We start from the raw sequence: 16,345 nt of genomic DNA on the forward strand, positions 1-16,345 counted from the left end.
GTTAACTGGGCAAAACAAACATCTTTTTAAATGGAAGTTCTGGGGGGTATTCTGTAATTTTTTTTTAAATAGGGTTAGACCAATAGAACACATATAGCAAAAAATCATTTCCAAAAGGCAAAACAGGCCAAATTATATATAAATGGAGTCCAAAAGGCCCTCTTTCACTGAGGTCAAGAAACTCATGAGACACAGCAGTGGGCAAAAACTCAAGCCCCTCCTAGTAAATGTCTCTGCTTTATGTTAATGCTTACTTTTTTATTAAAGGTTTAGGATAATCACTGAGTATTTACTTAATATATGACCAAAATTTTTCCATTTGTCTCAAACAGCATTTAAATAGACAGATAACACCGATATAGAGAATATTAATAACAAAGCAATTAAACAACTCATCCCAAGCGGTAACGCTCCTTTAACTACAGCTTCACACTCAAAGTACTGTCATTTAACTTATAGCCCATGGGTAAATAATATCCATTAATGGTGTCAGAAACTTAAAAGTGAAACCTCCCCTCCTATCATCATCACCATTCTTCTCTCCTACCCATGACTTCTTACCTTATTCTATGCCTTTGCAACAACCAATTATTATTTATTCAGGGCCTACTGTGTAGAAGTTTATTACCCTATTGTTACTCCACTCTTACTTTTTCTTCTGCACTAAACAAAAGAAAAAAAATATCACAAACACCTTCTCAGAAATACTATGACAATTCTGATGGACATATGAGTGATAAAAACACATTAAGTGAAAAAGAAGAGCAAGCCCAAGGGGTGAAATGGCTTTTAAAAAACATAATGATGAACTGTTACAAAAATCATGGGTCTTATTAGCGAGTCACCCTGTACAGAAAGAAATATCTTTACTTTATCATATGATAATAATGAGAAACAAGTCACATACTACTTTACTAAAAATAGAAAACAAGTAAGGCTATCAAATGCTCCATGTAACCATAAATAAAATACAGTATCAGACAAGATTAAATTTCAATTAAATTGCTATATTAGTAATAACATTTAACTTATTTAACATTAAGTAGAAATACCTACCAACAAGATTCCTAGGAACCTGAATAAAATCCTCAACAAATTCCAAGAAACCTCTAGCCTTTTTTACAGCATCAGCACTCTGCAGGAGAAAATAAACATAAAATATAACCCTGAAGAAAACCCCAATTCAAACACACACACACGAAAATGAGAAACTGTGAATTACTATGTTCTAGTACAAGATTCTGTTCAGCCCACTAAAGTGACATTCCAGCTCAAATAACTCATGAAGTACTTTAAAAAGAAAAAAAAATTATTAAGAGGCTAGGAAAAAAACCATACTATTAGAATATCTTTAAGGGAAGGGGAAAAAAAAACCTAAGTTGAGAAAACAGAATTTAACTTACTTGTGTTAGCCAAATTTTAACCCAATCCTAAATATATTAGGTCCATACTCCCATGTTAAGTTTCTCTAGGTGAATGTTAAATACAAATTAATTATATTGTCACTGTCTACACTGCCACACTTTTTCTTTTCATTTTCAACATAAATTATTTTAAAAGCTATTTTTGTGGAGATACTTTTTAAAAAGTACCTACAAATAAGATTAAAATTCCTTACTTCTAACTGGTATAATTTTAAAAGACTGGAAGACTGGAAAAGGGACCCTCTATACAATCTATAGTTCTTGGGAAGTTACCTTCCACTTTTATAGTGGAAGTATATCATGCACCCATCATGTCATATAACACACAAAAATTTTAAAGCATTTTTAATCCTCACAAGCTGCAATGTAAGCACAACTATTTTCATTTTGAAATTAGGAAAATTATGCAGAGAAGTTAAGTAACTTTCTCCAAGTTCACTCACTTGGTAGAGACAATTCCAATCAGGTAGTTAGTATGGCTCCAAAGGTTTCAGAAATAAAATTTAAAAATCAGGCCTCTACTAATTCACTTTATGACCCAACTTTTCATGAGAAGAACTATGCATGAAAAGTCAAGATGTGAAGGACGCCTCAGAGACTCAAATGGTTAAGTGTCTACCTTAGGCTCAGATCATGATCCCAAGTTGCTAGGATGGACTGGGCTCTCTGCACAATAAGGAGTTGGCTGGTCTCTGTCTGCCCCTCCCCCTTCACTTGTGCTCTTTAACTCAGATGCACACACTCTCATAAATACCTTTTTTTGTTTTTTAAGATTTTAAAAAATTTATTTAATAGAGATAGGGGGAGACAGAGGGATAAGTGAGGTAGAAGACTCACCACGGAGCAGAGAGCCCAACATAGGCCTTGATCCCAGGACCCCGAGACCATGACCCAAGCCAAAGGCAAATGACCAACAACTGAGCCACCCAAGCACCCCTCTAATAAATATCTTAATAAAAAAAAGTTAAGACTTGAAATCATCACCCTAAAAACCTCATCCACTTTTTTTAATGTGAGGCATGGTCTTAAAGAAAGTCTGAATTATTTCTCAGGTTTGTTATTTTCCAATTCACACAAATGTCATAATTAACCAGAGACAAAAAATATTATCCAAACTCAAGTTCTTCAAAAGCTCCTCTATTATATGCTATTCACAGCTGCCAGTGTCCGGCACAGTAAGCACTCAAAAAAAGCAAATTATTTGTAATGCACATAAAACTGAGTTAAAATCAGAAGCAACTGCTTAAACTTCTGAGAACAGTATGTATAAATACTCTATAAATCTTTTATTGACCCATATAATACAACAGTTCTTCAATCTACCTGCATACACATAATGGTTACTGGGGCTGACTGATTTTTAAAACTATTTCACTGGGAAACTGAAATTCCAAATATATAATCAAGCAAGTTATAATAAAGTTACTAACAAAAAAATTCTTTAAATAAAGTTACTGAGATGGGGGACAGACATTAGCTTACCTCTCCATAGATTCTAAATGTTCCAGTATCTTCATCTAGCTCAATAGCTGTAACTCCAGGAACCTTCCTAGCTTGCTGTATGTTACTACCATGTGTTCCTATTGCCAGGCCCATCAAATCTTCTCTCACAACAAATTCCTCATGAAAAGCTGCTGCAAGTTGTTTTGTGCACTATAAAAGAGATATATTAAAATTTTTATTACAAAAGTTCAAAAACAAATGGCTTTTCATATGCCCACGTTTGTAGTAGTCATAATCATCAAGAAGCAGAAGCAAACCAAATGTGCACTAAACAGATAAACAAAATGAGATACATGCATACAAAATTATTTAGCCTTCAAAAGGAAATTTTGACACATGCTACAATGTGGACTGAGGACACTGTACTTAGTGAAGTAACAACAAAAAAAAAAAAGAATACTCTTACGATTCCATCTACATGACATTTCTAAAGTAGTCAAATTTATAGAAACAAAAAGTAGAATGGTGGTTGCCTGAGGGGGTGGAGGGGTGGATATGGGAAGTTGCTGTCTAGTGGCTTTAGTTTCAGTTTTACAAAATGAAAAGTTCTGGAAACTGGTTAATTAACAACATGAACAGACCTAACACAACTGAACTCTACACTTTAAAATGGTTAGGTGGTAAATCTTATATTGTAATTTACCATAATGTTTAAAAAAACAAAAAGAACTAAGAAAAAATTAAAGAATACTCCTTTGGGATCATATAACAGAAGGGGAAAAAACAGTTTGGTAAGTCTGTTTAATCATGATTACAAAAAATAGTTCATTCTAAAACAATTTTCTAGAATTACTGATATAAGAAGTTCTCCAATAGTGTGGCAATGAAGAATAGGAGAAAACAAAGTAGTACCTTAGGATGGGATAGAAAAGCAGTAATAGGCTCTTTTTTAAAACCTACATGCTATGTGTCCTCCTCTCGTCTTATCTAACAGTTATTATAGTGCACTAGTTAACTAATGGAAGTGTGTTATGAATAACAGCTGACAGAGTAGTAAAAAAAAAAGTTAAGGACAGAGTAAAGAAAAACTAGTAATATAGTTCTACTGGATATCCCTAATGAGTTTCTAAGTTCTTTGGCACCTGTTATCTATAGCCTAACAAAAAACTCAATAGTATTTAGCAAACAAAAGCTATTTGGGGAAAGTAACAAAAAAATAATTGCTCTAAGGGCACAATGATGCCTGGAATCAACCACAAAACAGGTCCCAAGGTACCTTTTAATAGTCAAGTAGTTTAAGCCAAGGAACTTGATTAATATACTTATGAAACTAAATGGGACACACAAAAAAACTCTGATAAACCCACTTACTTCTAAATGCTTAGTGGCCTCTTCATTTCTGGACATAAGCATCAACTTCGTACGAATACTTCGCAAATGCATGTCACTTAAAATATTTACTCTCTTCACAGTTGCTTCGCTGGCAGACTATAAACAAACAAGTTAATCATTCAAAATAATCTTATTTTTCAAGACAATACAAACAAGAACCTTCCACATAAAACCTTCCTTGATCCTCATCTACTATACTTCTCTCCCCACCATTTCCCCCTCCCAAAGGTAATCCTATTCCCCAATTCCCTTTCTGAATTCCATTATTTAGTTCTGCTATTCAAATTATGATTGGGGTTAGGAGGGGAGGGGAGGATCCAGGATCCCACACATTCATAATATCATGTTGTTCAGAATGCCTTATTAAGATTTTTTTCTTCCACAAAAGATAGAAATTAACATTTTATAGCTGTGAAAAAATTTTCTTCCGTATGTATTAACAAACTTACTGCACACCAAGTTCATTTTATCTTTTCAAATATTTAATTATAAAACCTGTGCAACATCCACTGGCTACCTTAAAACATGTAGTTATCTTACCAATATCATTAGCTGTGTGGTTTCTGGGTGGTAAAAAATTCTGCATGCTCCTACTGCTTTCTTAAAATCTTTATGTGCATTTTCATTAGCACACCTAGGGAGAAATTGATTCATATTTAAGACCTAAATAACAGATTAAACCAGAAGGCAATTATAATGCAAACTAAGTATTTTATTTTGACACTACCCATTAAAACATTGTTTACTAAAAAGATTTTCTATCATAAGTTTTTGGGTGTTTGGGAAAAAGATTTTTGTAGCACTCTTCTTAATTCACAAAGCAATTCAACAGTAAACAAAATTACTCACGCCTCTCTCAAATCCTCAGGAACATCCACTGTGCATTTAAAGAAGGTATTTTTTTTGACAGTTTTATTTTGATTGACAGGCCGAAGTCGTTCAAATGTGACTATTTCATTGTAAGTGGCATCACAAGCAGCATATTCAATGACATAAAACTAAAAGACATCAAAATACTTTAAAAATCCCATCTGAACAAAAATAATGAGCTTTAAATGAAGTTCTAATTGCCTTGCTCAGCTTACCAGCAGACCCTCCCCCTTGCGGCACAAATACTAAGCACAGCTTAGTTACGTCAATCTGATTTGCCTAAACTAGATTATAGGCTCTTACAAGCATGAACCTTGGTGGTCCTCACATGCCTGAAGTGTATCCCTGAAGAGAAGCTTTGAGGTTTGTAAACTCAGAAAACAAATAAAAATAAACGGTCTAATGAATTTTTAAAATTTATGATCAACTATTTCCAAATTAGGAGTTCAGAAACAAAACTAAGAACTTAATTAACATTTACAGAAACCAGGAGTTGAGGTATTTCTTTGGAAACTAGTCACAAAGCAAGTGTAAACATCACTTACTTCTCCTTTCATCATTCGAACTTTAGCCAACCACCATCCACAGGGTTCTTGGTCATTTGCTCTTGAATATACCTGAGGAGAGGGAAAAAAAGGCCCTTATCCATTCATCCTGGAAGATTTCAACATCACAATGACTTTTATGATAAATGCCAAATCCCATCAAATTCTAGAATCAAAAATGTCACTGCCCTAAAATTAGTTAACCATAACTTAATAAAAGAGTTATGTCTGTTTAAACTTTATTACTGAAAAACAAACTGAACCCTTTTGAGGCAATTTGGCTCTTTGGAAATCTAATTCCAAATTCAGGAGATTTTCCAAACATAAATATTATTTTAAAGAATGCTCTTCACAAGGCAGTTTAACATAGTGTAAAACAGAGTTCTTTCACAGTTTATGTCAATCCTGTTCACTCTTAAGCACTGCACTCTGATGATTCAAGTATCAGACACAAGGATAAGCTAGAAATTACTAAAGACATTTTAAATATCACAACAATATTTCTAAGATGCTGAAATCAACGGTTTTCTTAAAGAAACCCAATTTTAAAACCTTCAAGGATATGATATTTAGAATTTAGATTCCTTCCTGAAGAGCCTAAATCAAATGCACTAAAATTGTTTAGCTGACCAATAAAAATTTAAATTATACACATTTAGTACGTGTAGCACGGTTCATAAGAATCTTACAAACCTCTTCTTTAAAAAAAAAATTATCTTATATCCTCTGTATTTGTCATTACCAGGTATTTTGTAACATAACACATTAGAGAAGTTTCCCTTAGGGATTAGAGATATTTCTAATGGTACAGCATCTTGATATATCTTCAGTATGTGGAAAACTGGGGGGGAGGGGTATTGGAAGAGACAACCAAGAAGAACCACATTAAAATCTTTATTATATTAAGAGTACAGAGAAATCTATCAATATATGTTAACACCTATCTTTGGGTTAAATGTAAACAACCTGATAATAAGCAAAGAGTTTGGAGAGAAAGCGAAAGACTCAGTGAGGTGATCTGAGAGTAATCATGAAAGTGGGGGAATACTGGAAATGTAACTGAATAAGCCAAAATCTCACATCAACTTCACTGTGCATGATGATCAGAAAAAAAACCTACATACCAATCAGGCTCCAGTGGACTCAATTTTAGCTTTGCAATTCTTTATGAGCAAATCTATCTTGTAACTTTTATCTTTTTGGTCTCCAAAAAACAATAAATTTTACTTTTCTTAAGAATAAAACAAAATTCATTCTATCTTGCAATTATTTTACGTATTCATGGAACCTCTTATAAATCTAGAGGGAAATCTAATGATCTTAGTTTTTTTTTCTATATCTTGAAACACTTCACTATTTCATCATCATTCATCAATTATTCCCAACTGTGCTTTAAAAAAGGCTATAAAAAGAAAAACAAGAGAGAGAAGAATGATGGTATCACCTGGAAGAACACAACAGTGAAATATAGCATTACTATTGCATCATCCTGGTTTCTTTACTGCATAGTCTTTCAAGAAAGTATAAAAAGACTGGAGACACCATTCTTGCAGTCTACTTCTGGTTTTCACTGAACAGTTAAGAATTCAGAATTTTTAATTTTCCACCCATAACTGCAAAGACAAAATTTACAGAGGAAGGGCTTGCACAATTATTAGAGGAATCTGGACTGATGCAGAGACAGACAACAGCACTCTAGATTCTAATGATGAATGTGAAATTACAAGCAGAATCTCCCACCATGAAGCCTTTAGATGATGAATAGTCCCAAACATTATACTTCTAAGAAGAAAAAGGAAATTTAATATCCTCACCCAGTTAATCATTCAAACTGTGACTTCATCATACAAAATCATGCAACAAGACTCGGGACCATTCTGTTTTTCTAAAAGGACATATGATCATATTCTTTCATCTTTTATGACTGTACACCAAAATGTACCCCCATACAGCTCACAAGTGGGCAAATGCAAAAGGTAGCTGTGTATACAAAGATGACTAGAAAGAAACAAATGATCAAGACATGCAAAAAATGCAATGAGTTAGTGCAACTGGTTAAGTATGAAAATGATAAATCATAGCACAAAGGTAAAATTAGAAGCCACTAAGAGTTCCAAAATATTCTTAAAGAACTGCATTTCTGTTAACCCAAGTATAAGATGAACCAGAATGAAATGATAAACTAGAACTTACTAGATGTGTTTTAAATTTGATTATAAGTATTTGTGAGAATTTAATCTGCGTTTATGCATGACAGCTGATGAGCAGTAAGTAGTATTTAGAGACCTGTACTCATATATATATATATATATATATAACCAAAACCAGGAAAATATGGCATAAAAAGTTGTATTTGCTATTTTTTTTTAAAGATTTATTCAGGGTGGGGGAGGCATTGGAAGGAGAAACTCAAGCAGACTCTGCTCTGAGCATGGAGCCCAACACAGGACTCTACCTCACCACTGTGAGACCACAACCTAAGCAAAAACCAAGAGTCAGATGCTTAACTGACTACACCACCGAGGCACCCCCGTATTTACTATGTTTAAATGCTCATTAAGATACTTAATGTTGACCCTCAGCATCCTTTTATTCTTAACTTCAGTGAAATTATCTGTAAACAGACTTAATTTTTTTCAGAAATGGCCCACCAGGACCAAATGATAAGTGCTGATGACCTTCTCCCTCAGTATGCCTCAGATTAAAAGAAACCCTTAAGAACAGGAGGGAATTGCCCATTCCAAGTACTATCTCAGAAAGGCAAGTTCAGCTAAACAGACTGGAATATCTGTTGGTACCTAGTGAATGGGTGTCTTAAAAGTTTCAGGGGAGGAGGGAGAATGGGTCTTTAAACTACCTAAATCCCTTTGCTCTAATTCTACTTTCACCAAAATAAAATTTTCTAGGAATGTGACTTCCTATGTGAGCTTACCACCAAATAAAGAGAATAAATCATTCTGGACTGCCTTGAAGCTTTATCTCTCACTGAACATTAAAATTCTGGATTTCATTTTATACTTACATCTATCTCTGTAAGCTTCATTAAAAATTTTACTACTGAAAGACAAAGTCATTCTCATAAAGCCAACTAAATCCAAGTTCATGAGCTTAAATCAAACACTATGAATTTGGCTCCACTTGAGTGCAGTGGGTCAAATCACTTTCTTTCCAAAATGAACAGTTTATCTTACACGATAAAAAATCACTTTAATGACTCATTAAAACTGTGCCATAGTATACTGTGTCCCTGATGTTGCTCACTGTATTTATGACTCCATCACTGGAGTAGGAGCACCTCAAAGAAATTACCTTTATTCAGACTTTAAATTTCAAAACTATTCCCAAGGAGCAAATTACACTCTAAAGCAAAAGCCCTCACTCATTGTTTTAACATTCTAAGTTTCTACAAATCCAAGGAAGAGCTTGAAGAAAACCAAAGAGGACCCGTGAGAGACCTAAAAGCACAACAGTACTCAGGCTGAAGAAGTCCAATTTCATGGAGTGGATAATGGAACATGAAAAATCAAATTCCAGAATTCTATTTCTGGGTTCTTTCCACCAAATAACTCCAAGTCAAGCTCTACTACAAAACAGGCTCTAAATTCTAACACACAAAGTACAGTTACTTAAATGAATTATAGTCATGTTATTAACCTTTCAATCAAGTTAATAATGTTTTTAACTATGCTTTTCAAAGTCACAACCAAATATGAACACCAAAAATAGACGGTTTTTAACCAGTTTTCACCAAATTAACTGAAAAGAGTATTTCTAAATAATGTTAACCATTAAACTGAATAATCTTAACAGCCAGTTTTATAATTGTTCCTTTATATTCACTATATCCTCTCATTACAATTATAACCTATCATAAAGAAATGGAAAGTGTACATTAGGAAAGCAACTTTAACACCTAGAACACACTGAGGCGTTTTATCTACCTATACATAGTATTTTCTCATTCAACTATGTCGCTGATACTTTTAACAAATGGGTTTAAAGTCTTGGAAAATAGCCATTTCCCATGTAACAACAATCAAGAATGTTTACCTCTTCTTTAAACATATGCAAATTTCCCATGCCCTAAGACTAACTGTAAACTTGGCATTATAAGAAAGACTAATTACAGATAGATAAAATTTTCAGACTGGTTGCAAGAATCAAATTGAGACATTTTTTAAAGGTAGAACAGAGGAGCACCTGGATGGCCCAGTAGGTTAAGCATCCTTCAGCTCAGGTTATGATCCCAACTCCTGGGATCAATCCCCGACCCGCATAGGTGCTCTCTGCTCAGGGGGGAGCCTGCTTCTCCTTCTCCCTGCCATTCCACCTTCTTATGCTGTCAAATAAATAAAGTCTTTTAAAAAATAATTAACAAAGGCAAAATGGAAACTACATGTATCTTCATGTTTTGTATAAAAAAATACTGAATTTTAAAAATTTTAAGGTAAGGGTGGGCACCTGGGTGGTTTAGCTGGTTAAGCATCCAACACTTTTTTTTTTAAGATTTTTATTATTATTAGACAGAGCGCGCTCAAGTGTGCATGCCAGCATAAGCAAGGGAAACAGCAGGGAGAGGGAGAAACAGCTTCCCCACTAAGGAGGGAGCCCAATGAGGGGCTTGATCCAAGGACCTTGGGATCATGACCTGAACAGAAGGCAGATGCTTAACTGACTGAGCCACCCAGGCACCCCTAAACATCCAACTCTTGATTTCAGCTCAGGTCATGATCTCAAGATCCTGAGAATAAGCCCGCCATTGGGACCCTCAGCATGGAATCTGAGAATCTCTCTCTCCATCTGCCTATGTCCCTCTCCCATCTCACATAGGCTTACAGGTCCTACCCCCGCCCCTCCCTCTCTCAGTAAATAAAAAAAAGTTTTTCTTCAATTTTCAGATATGGGAGTCTCTTATCTCAAATTGTTCTTATTACTCGTTTCTCTCAAGGCATCTATCCCAACATTATAATTGAAATATAAAGACATAGGAACATAACATCTGACAAGTCACCATTTAAAAAAAAAAAAAAAAGTTTATGCCACAAGAACAGAAACTTGACAATTCTTATCTCAACCAGAAAGCACCACAATTTAAAAAAAAAAAAAAAAGTTTTTTTAATCAAATATGTTAAACCCAAGAGAAAAACCTTGTAGAATTATATACTGGCTTCAGTGTTAGCCTTCCTACGGAATGTGTTTGTGTGAGCTCATGTACTAACCTCCTGAACAAAGCAGGTATCTATAATTAAAAAACAAAACAATTCACATGTGAAATCACTCAGGAAAAAAAATTCTCGATTGCACTTCCAGTATCCCAGAATACTATATTATATATCCAGCTTAAGAAAATTTAAAGAAATCATTTTCCCATGATTTCCAATTTCATGAGGTGAGCATTTTCTTAGCAATCTTTTTTTTTTTTTAAGATTTATTTGACACAGAGAGAAAGAGAAAGAGAACACAAGCAGAGGGAGTGGGATAGAGAGAAGCAGGCTTCCCACTGAGCACAGAGCCTGATGCGGGGTTCAATCCCAGGATCATGACCTAAGCAGAGGGCAACACTTAACAACTGAGCCACTCAGGCACCCCTTTCTTAGCAATCTTAAGTTAGCAAAGTCAGCAAAGCAAGCACTTACTGAAAAATTTTTCTTCTATCAAATGTTAAAGATCTTAAAACACATGCCACTTTTTTAAAAAGTCAAAGAAAAAGCCACTAAGAGGTTTAAAAATAAGGCTTTGGATTTTAAACCTTTGTTTCAAAACCTCCTTTCTCTTATAAATCATATAGTGCTTCCTTAAGGACATTAGACCATGACACTAATTTATGTTCTATAATTCCATGTAAGCCCTCATATATTGACTGGAAAGATGAACCTCAAGTAGCCAAACATTTTTACAGTAGTAAAATTTTAGGATAAACCATATGAAATTGTCAAAATTCAACCATTCCTGACTTACAAGAAAGAAACTGTCATACTGAACTTTAAATGACTGAAGAGACTCAATAAAAATCTCCCTCCTGTATCTTTTTGTTCTAAATCCATTAGTGATGACCAAATCAAAGTCGCCTTTCCCTTCTTAAAAGAAGAAGGGTTCTTAGAGGTACAAAAGAACAAGAGTTGTGAGTCTGGCACAAAACTAACAACACTCTATGAATATAGTGTAACGAACGTATCAGAGAATAACATTCAAGTCAAAAACTGGAACTGGTCTCGGTTTCCCAACCTTCAGCCTGTGTGACCTTGGAAAGCTTAGTAAGTATTCATAGAGCTTAGAAGACGCCCTCAAAAAACTGTTATGTCAAACTCAGATAATCTTTTTAAAAAGCCAGTTGGGGGTGCTAGGTGGCTCATTCAGTTAAGCATCTGCCTTCAGCTCAGGTCATGATCCAGGAGTCCTCTGACTGAGCACTGGGTAGGGCTCCCTGCTTGGCGGGGGTGGGGGGGTGGGGGGGTGATAGTGGTGGTGTCTGTCCCTTCCCCTCTGCCTCTACCCACCTCAACCCACTTCATCACCCCCACCTCTGGCTCCTGCACATGTAAGTGCCCACTCTCTCTCTCAAATAAATAAAATCTTAAAATTTTAAAAAGCCAGTTATAGCTTATACATGTTAGTGCTATACAAACGTCAACTGTTACTTAATGCTATATGGTATGTGACTGACAGAAACAGTGGCTGATGACTTAAGTTAATATACTAAAACATACTGTGCAATGAATTCGTCTAGAGAAAAGTATCAAGTTAGATTAAAAACCTAAATACTCCTGGGGAGCCTGAGTGGCTCAGTTGGTTAAGTGGTTCTTGATTTCAGCTCAGGTCATGATCTCAGTGTGGTGGGATGGAGCCCCATACATGGGGCCACATGCTCAGCAGGGAGTTGGGTTGGGATTATCTGTCCCACTCTTCCTCTGCCCCTCCCTAACATGCACACCACTCACCATCTCTAAAATAAATAAAGCTTAAAAAAGCAAAACAACAACAAAAAAATACTCCTTAAAACAACAAAGACCATACCTGTAGAAATACTGAAAAAAGTATCCTGAATGCCACACCAAAAACTTAGCACACTAGAATAAAATAAACTTCATGGGAAAAGCCATTAAATATACTTTTTAACTGTCCAGGAGAAAGCACCACAGATAAAAAATTACCCATAAAATACAAAGATTTCCTACATCAAAATCCACATAAACAAAAACACACAAAATTCATATTGGCTTACAGCCAATAAACTAAAAGATGTTCCATATCACTAGTGATAAATATTAACACTGAACACATCAGCTTTCCTGTTACCAGTTTTATAAAATTTTACAACTTAATAATAACCCAGCCAGTCAATCTATGAGGAAACAAACACCTTCGTGTATTAGCACTTTTGGAGGACAAAATTGTATGTTCTGGTACCATCAAAATTTTAAATATATACGCCTCCAATTTAGCAAGTGAACCACTTAAGATTCCATACAATCAGAAGAGCAGTTTACTTAAGGACATTACTCTGTGTTTATTTTTTGGCAATAGCAAAAAAATCTGTCAGTAATTTTAATTTCTAATTATGATACGTCTGTACTAAAAAATATTATGGGGTGGTCATAAAGAATCAAGTAAATCTGTTATGTGCAGCATGAAAATGTCCATTATATCCCAACTGACTGAATACAGAAATCACAAATATATAACATATTCCCAATTTAACTTTAAACTCTTTTAAAATGCCAAGAAAAATACAATTCTCGTAAATGAGATTTAAGCGAGAGTGTACAAACAAGCATATCTACACTAAGAGGAAGTTTGTTTTTTTATTTTATATAATACTGTATCATTTCATTTTTTCATTAAACTTTAGTACAATTTAAAGGCAGAGGAGATTAAAAAGAGAACTACCCTAAATACTCAGTAATCACACCACTGGGTATTTACGCAAAGAATACAAAAACACTAATTCAAAAGGATATATGCACCTCAGTGTTTACTGCAGGATTATTTACAATAGCCAAACTATAGAAGCAGCCCTAGTGCGGATCAACTGATGAATGGACAAAGATAGGGAGGGGGTGTATACACAAAGATACACACACAACAGAATATTACCTGAGCCATTAAAAAGAATAGATGGAGCTAGAGAGAACAATGTTCAGCAAAATAAGCAAAGTTAAAGAAAGGCAAATGCTGTATGAGTTCACTCATATGTGGAATTTAAGAAATAAAGCAAAGGGGAAAGAAAAAAAAGACAAACCAAAGCACAAACTTGTAAGTATAGAGAACAGAAGGTTACCAGAGGGGAAATGGGTAGGGGAATGGGTGAAAGAGGTGAAGGAGATTTTGAATACACTTACCTTGATAAGCCCTGAGTTAACACATATAAACCTACACAATCACGATATTGTATACCTAAAACTAATCAAACACTGTATATTAACTACACTAGAATTACAATTTTTAAAAATTTTTAAAAAGAGTAAGTAGTTTCAAAAATTTGGAATCTATGGGTGGCAAGATTGATTTTAAAATTCTTTATGCAAATTTTCAAATTTTTCAAAAGTGGAAAAAAATGACATCTTAATTTCAGATAATGATTCTCGTAATTTAAGGAGCAAACTTCACCAAAATGGAACCATAAAAGACAATGTGAAAGAAAACACTCTGCAATCATCAATTTCCAAATCGTTCCATCTCTTACACCAATATTTTGTATACAGCTGGGGAGGCAGGCTAAAAAGATGGTCCAGGAACAACTTAGTCTGAGACAGGGGAAAGCACAATATAACACCACCACAAGCACACCACCAAGTTTTTCCTTTAATCTGAGCCTTGACGCGATCATTATCTGAAAAATTTAAAAACTATGAAAAGCACTAGTCTCACAACTAACCACCACACATTTCTAATTCCAGAACATTTCCAAAACGAAGTCATTCCTTGCCTGCCCCGACTCATCACAAGAATTCCAGAGGAAAAAACTTCTGAAACAGATATAAATTTTTACCCCTCCCTACAAAAAGATGTTGATTAGAAAAGGATTCATTGCTGAGAAAAACATTTTCACTGGAGTCTAAAGTCCAAGTGAACAAGTACAGTAGTAATCAGCAGCATCGCCGCTACAATTCACAGTACCCACCAGTAGCCTATTTCATATTTCACACTCCTTAATTTACTGCAAACACTTCGCCACTTTGTTTCCCTGTGTCTTCCCATACCATCTATGATACTTCCCTAAAAGACACAAATACATATCACACCCAGACTACAGTTACAAGACTCCTTAGAAAGAAGTCCTTAGTTTCCACTTTTGGTGGATATGAACTATAAAAGAGAAAGTACAATTAAGCCGTAACAAAATTGATTTAGCAAAAGCAAAAGGGTTCCTAGTGAATTTAGAGCAAGTAATTAAAATCTAGGCCAAATTTCAGAATGGAAAGGAATTTAGGCTACCAGGAATTAAAAGTGCCACCATTCTTTGGGTTCCTAGCACATTAACATCTACGATTAATAGGAACTCGAAATTTACCAATAGAATTTACAAAAAGTAAAAAACATACCTAAATGAGTTCATATGCCAAGACTCAGAACACTGTCTGGCACAGAATACATACTGCTAAGTGCTTATAAAAACATTTAAGACAGATTATTTCATCTGTTTAAGTGTTCCTATACCTCCAGATACCCCCAACCCGACCCTACATAAACTAGAAAAACATATTTAGCATATTAGAGCACCTCAAAGGAATTACATCAATTTCTTGAAAATCACAAGTTTCCTATTTCCAACAGACTCACAACACCTCCATTTGACAATTACTTCCATGTTTCATTTCACATAACATCAGGCATATTTAACAACATTAACATACTGAAAATAGACATCCAAACTCCAGTAGTGTGAAAAAAGCAACGTACAAAGAAGTAGCACTATATGATCCCACTTTCATTTTTAAAAATAGGGGACAGCCTGTGACTGACAAATACAGTGAATAGTGGTTTTTTTCTTCTCATGTAATTCCTATTTAGTCCTTTTTGGTTTTCTGTACTTTTAAAATCTTCTGGACATTTCTAAAGTATTCAACAAGACAGTATGTGTATACAATATTTCACATTTTTATGTATCAACTATATTAATGATCACAATAAAGGACTATTAATATATTATAAAGATACTAAGAGAAAAAGTAAAAGAAAAGTTTTAAAGTAATTAGCAAAAAGGAAAACAGCAACCAACACCACACAGCTCTCTGTGCCATATTCTATACAAACCAATTCAAATACACTATCATTCTTAACTCCAAAATTATTATTTTCATGGTAAGGAAACTTGAGCAAGGACACAAAGCTAAAAATGTTAAAGCTAAGACATGAATCCCAACTGACTCCAAAACTCAAGCCCTGCTATATATATTACACAGCCAATTAACAACAGAAAGACCAGCGAAACTATCAGCTAAACAGATTTTCCTAAAAGTGTATTTATTTAAAACAAAGTCACACACACAAAAAACCTTAAAATACATACCTCTACTTCATCTCCTTCACTGATTTCTTTTTTTATGTCAGGTGGTGGTGGTAATCTAACTTCATTAAATGGAACCTGGCGTTCTGGCTGCCAGCTGAAACATCAGGAAAGGAATTAACAATTTTGAAACAGATTATTCGAAAAGCCCCTAATATTTAAGC

At 34.6% G+C, this 16,345-nt stretch overlaps 1 protein-coding gene across 5 annotated transcripts in view; it reads right to left on the reverse strand.

Annotated features, from left to right (window-relative positions):
* FXR1 (FMR1 autosomal homolog 1) overlaps positions 1–16,345 on the reverse strand; it is a 58,253-nt gene that overhangs the window by 22,524 nt on the left and 19,384 nt on the right. For all 5 annotated transcript variants that reach the window (XM_059163381.1, XM_059163383.1, XM_059163382.1 and 2 more), the window contains exons 3-9: positions 16,185–16,278; positions 5,675–5,746; positions 5,109–5,257; positions 4,800–4,893; positions 4,239–4,355; positions 2,907–3,077; positions 1,057–1,135 (exon numbers count right to left, since the gene is read on the reverse strand). In XM_059163381.1, coding sequence (XP_059019364.1) covers positions 1,057–1,135; positions 2,907–3,077; positions 4,239–4,355; positions 4,800–4,893; positions 5,109–5,257; positions 5,675–5,746; positions 16,185–16,278 — 776 coding nt within the window. The remainder of the gene's footprint in view (positions 1–1,056; positions 1,136–2,906; positions 3,078–4,238; positions 4,356–4,799; positions 4,894–5,108; positions 5,258–5,674; positions 5,747–16,184; positions 16,279–16,345) is intronic.

The sequence above is a fragment of the Mustela lutreola genome, chromosome 2 (genome assembly GCF_030435805.1).
Source record: "Mustela lutreola isolate mMusLut2 chromosome 2, mMusLut2.pri, whole genome shotgun sequence".
Taxonomy (NCBI): domain Eukaryota; kingdom Metazoa; phylum Chordata; class Mammalia; order Carnivora; family Mustelidae; genus Mustela; species Mustela lutreola.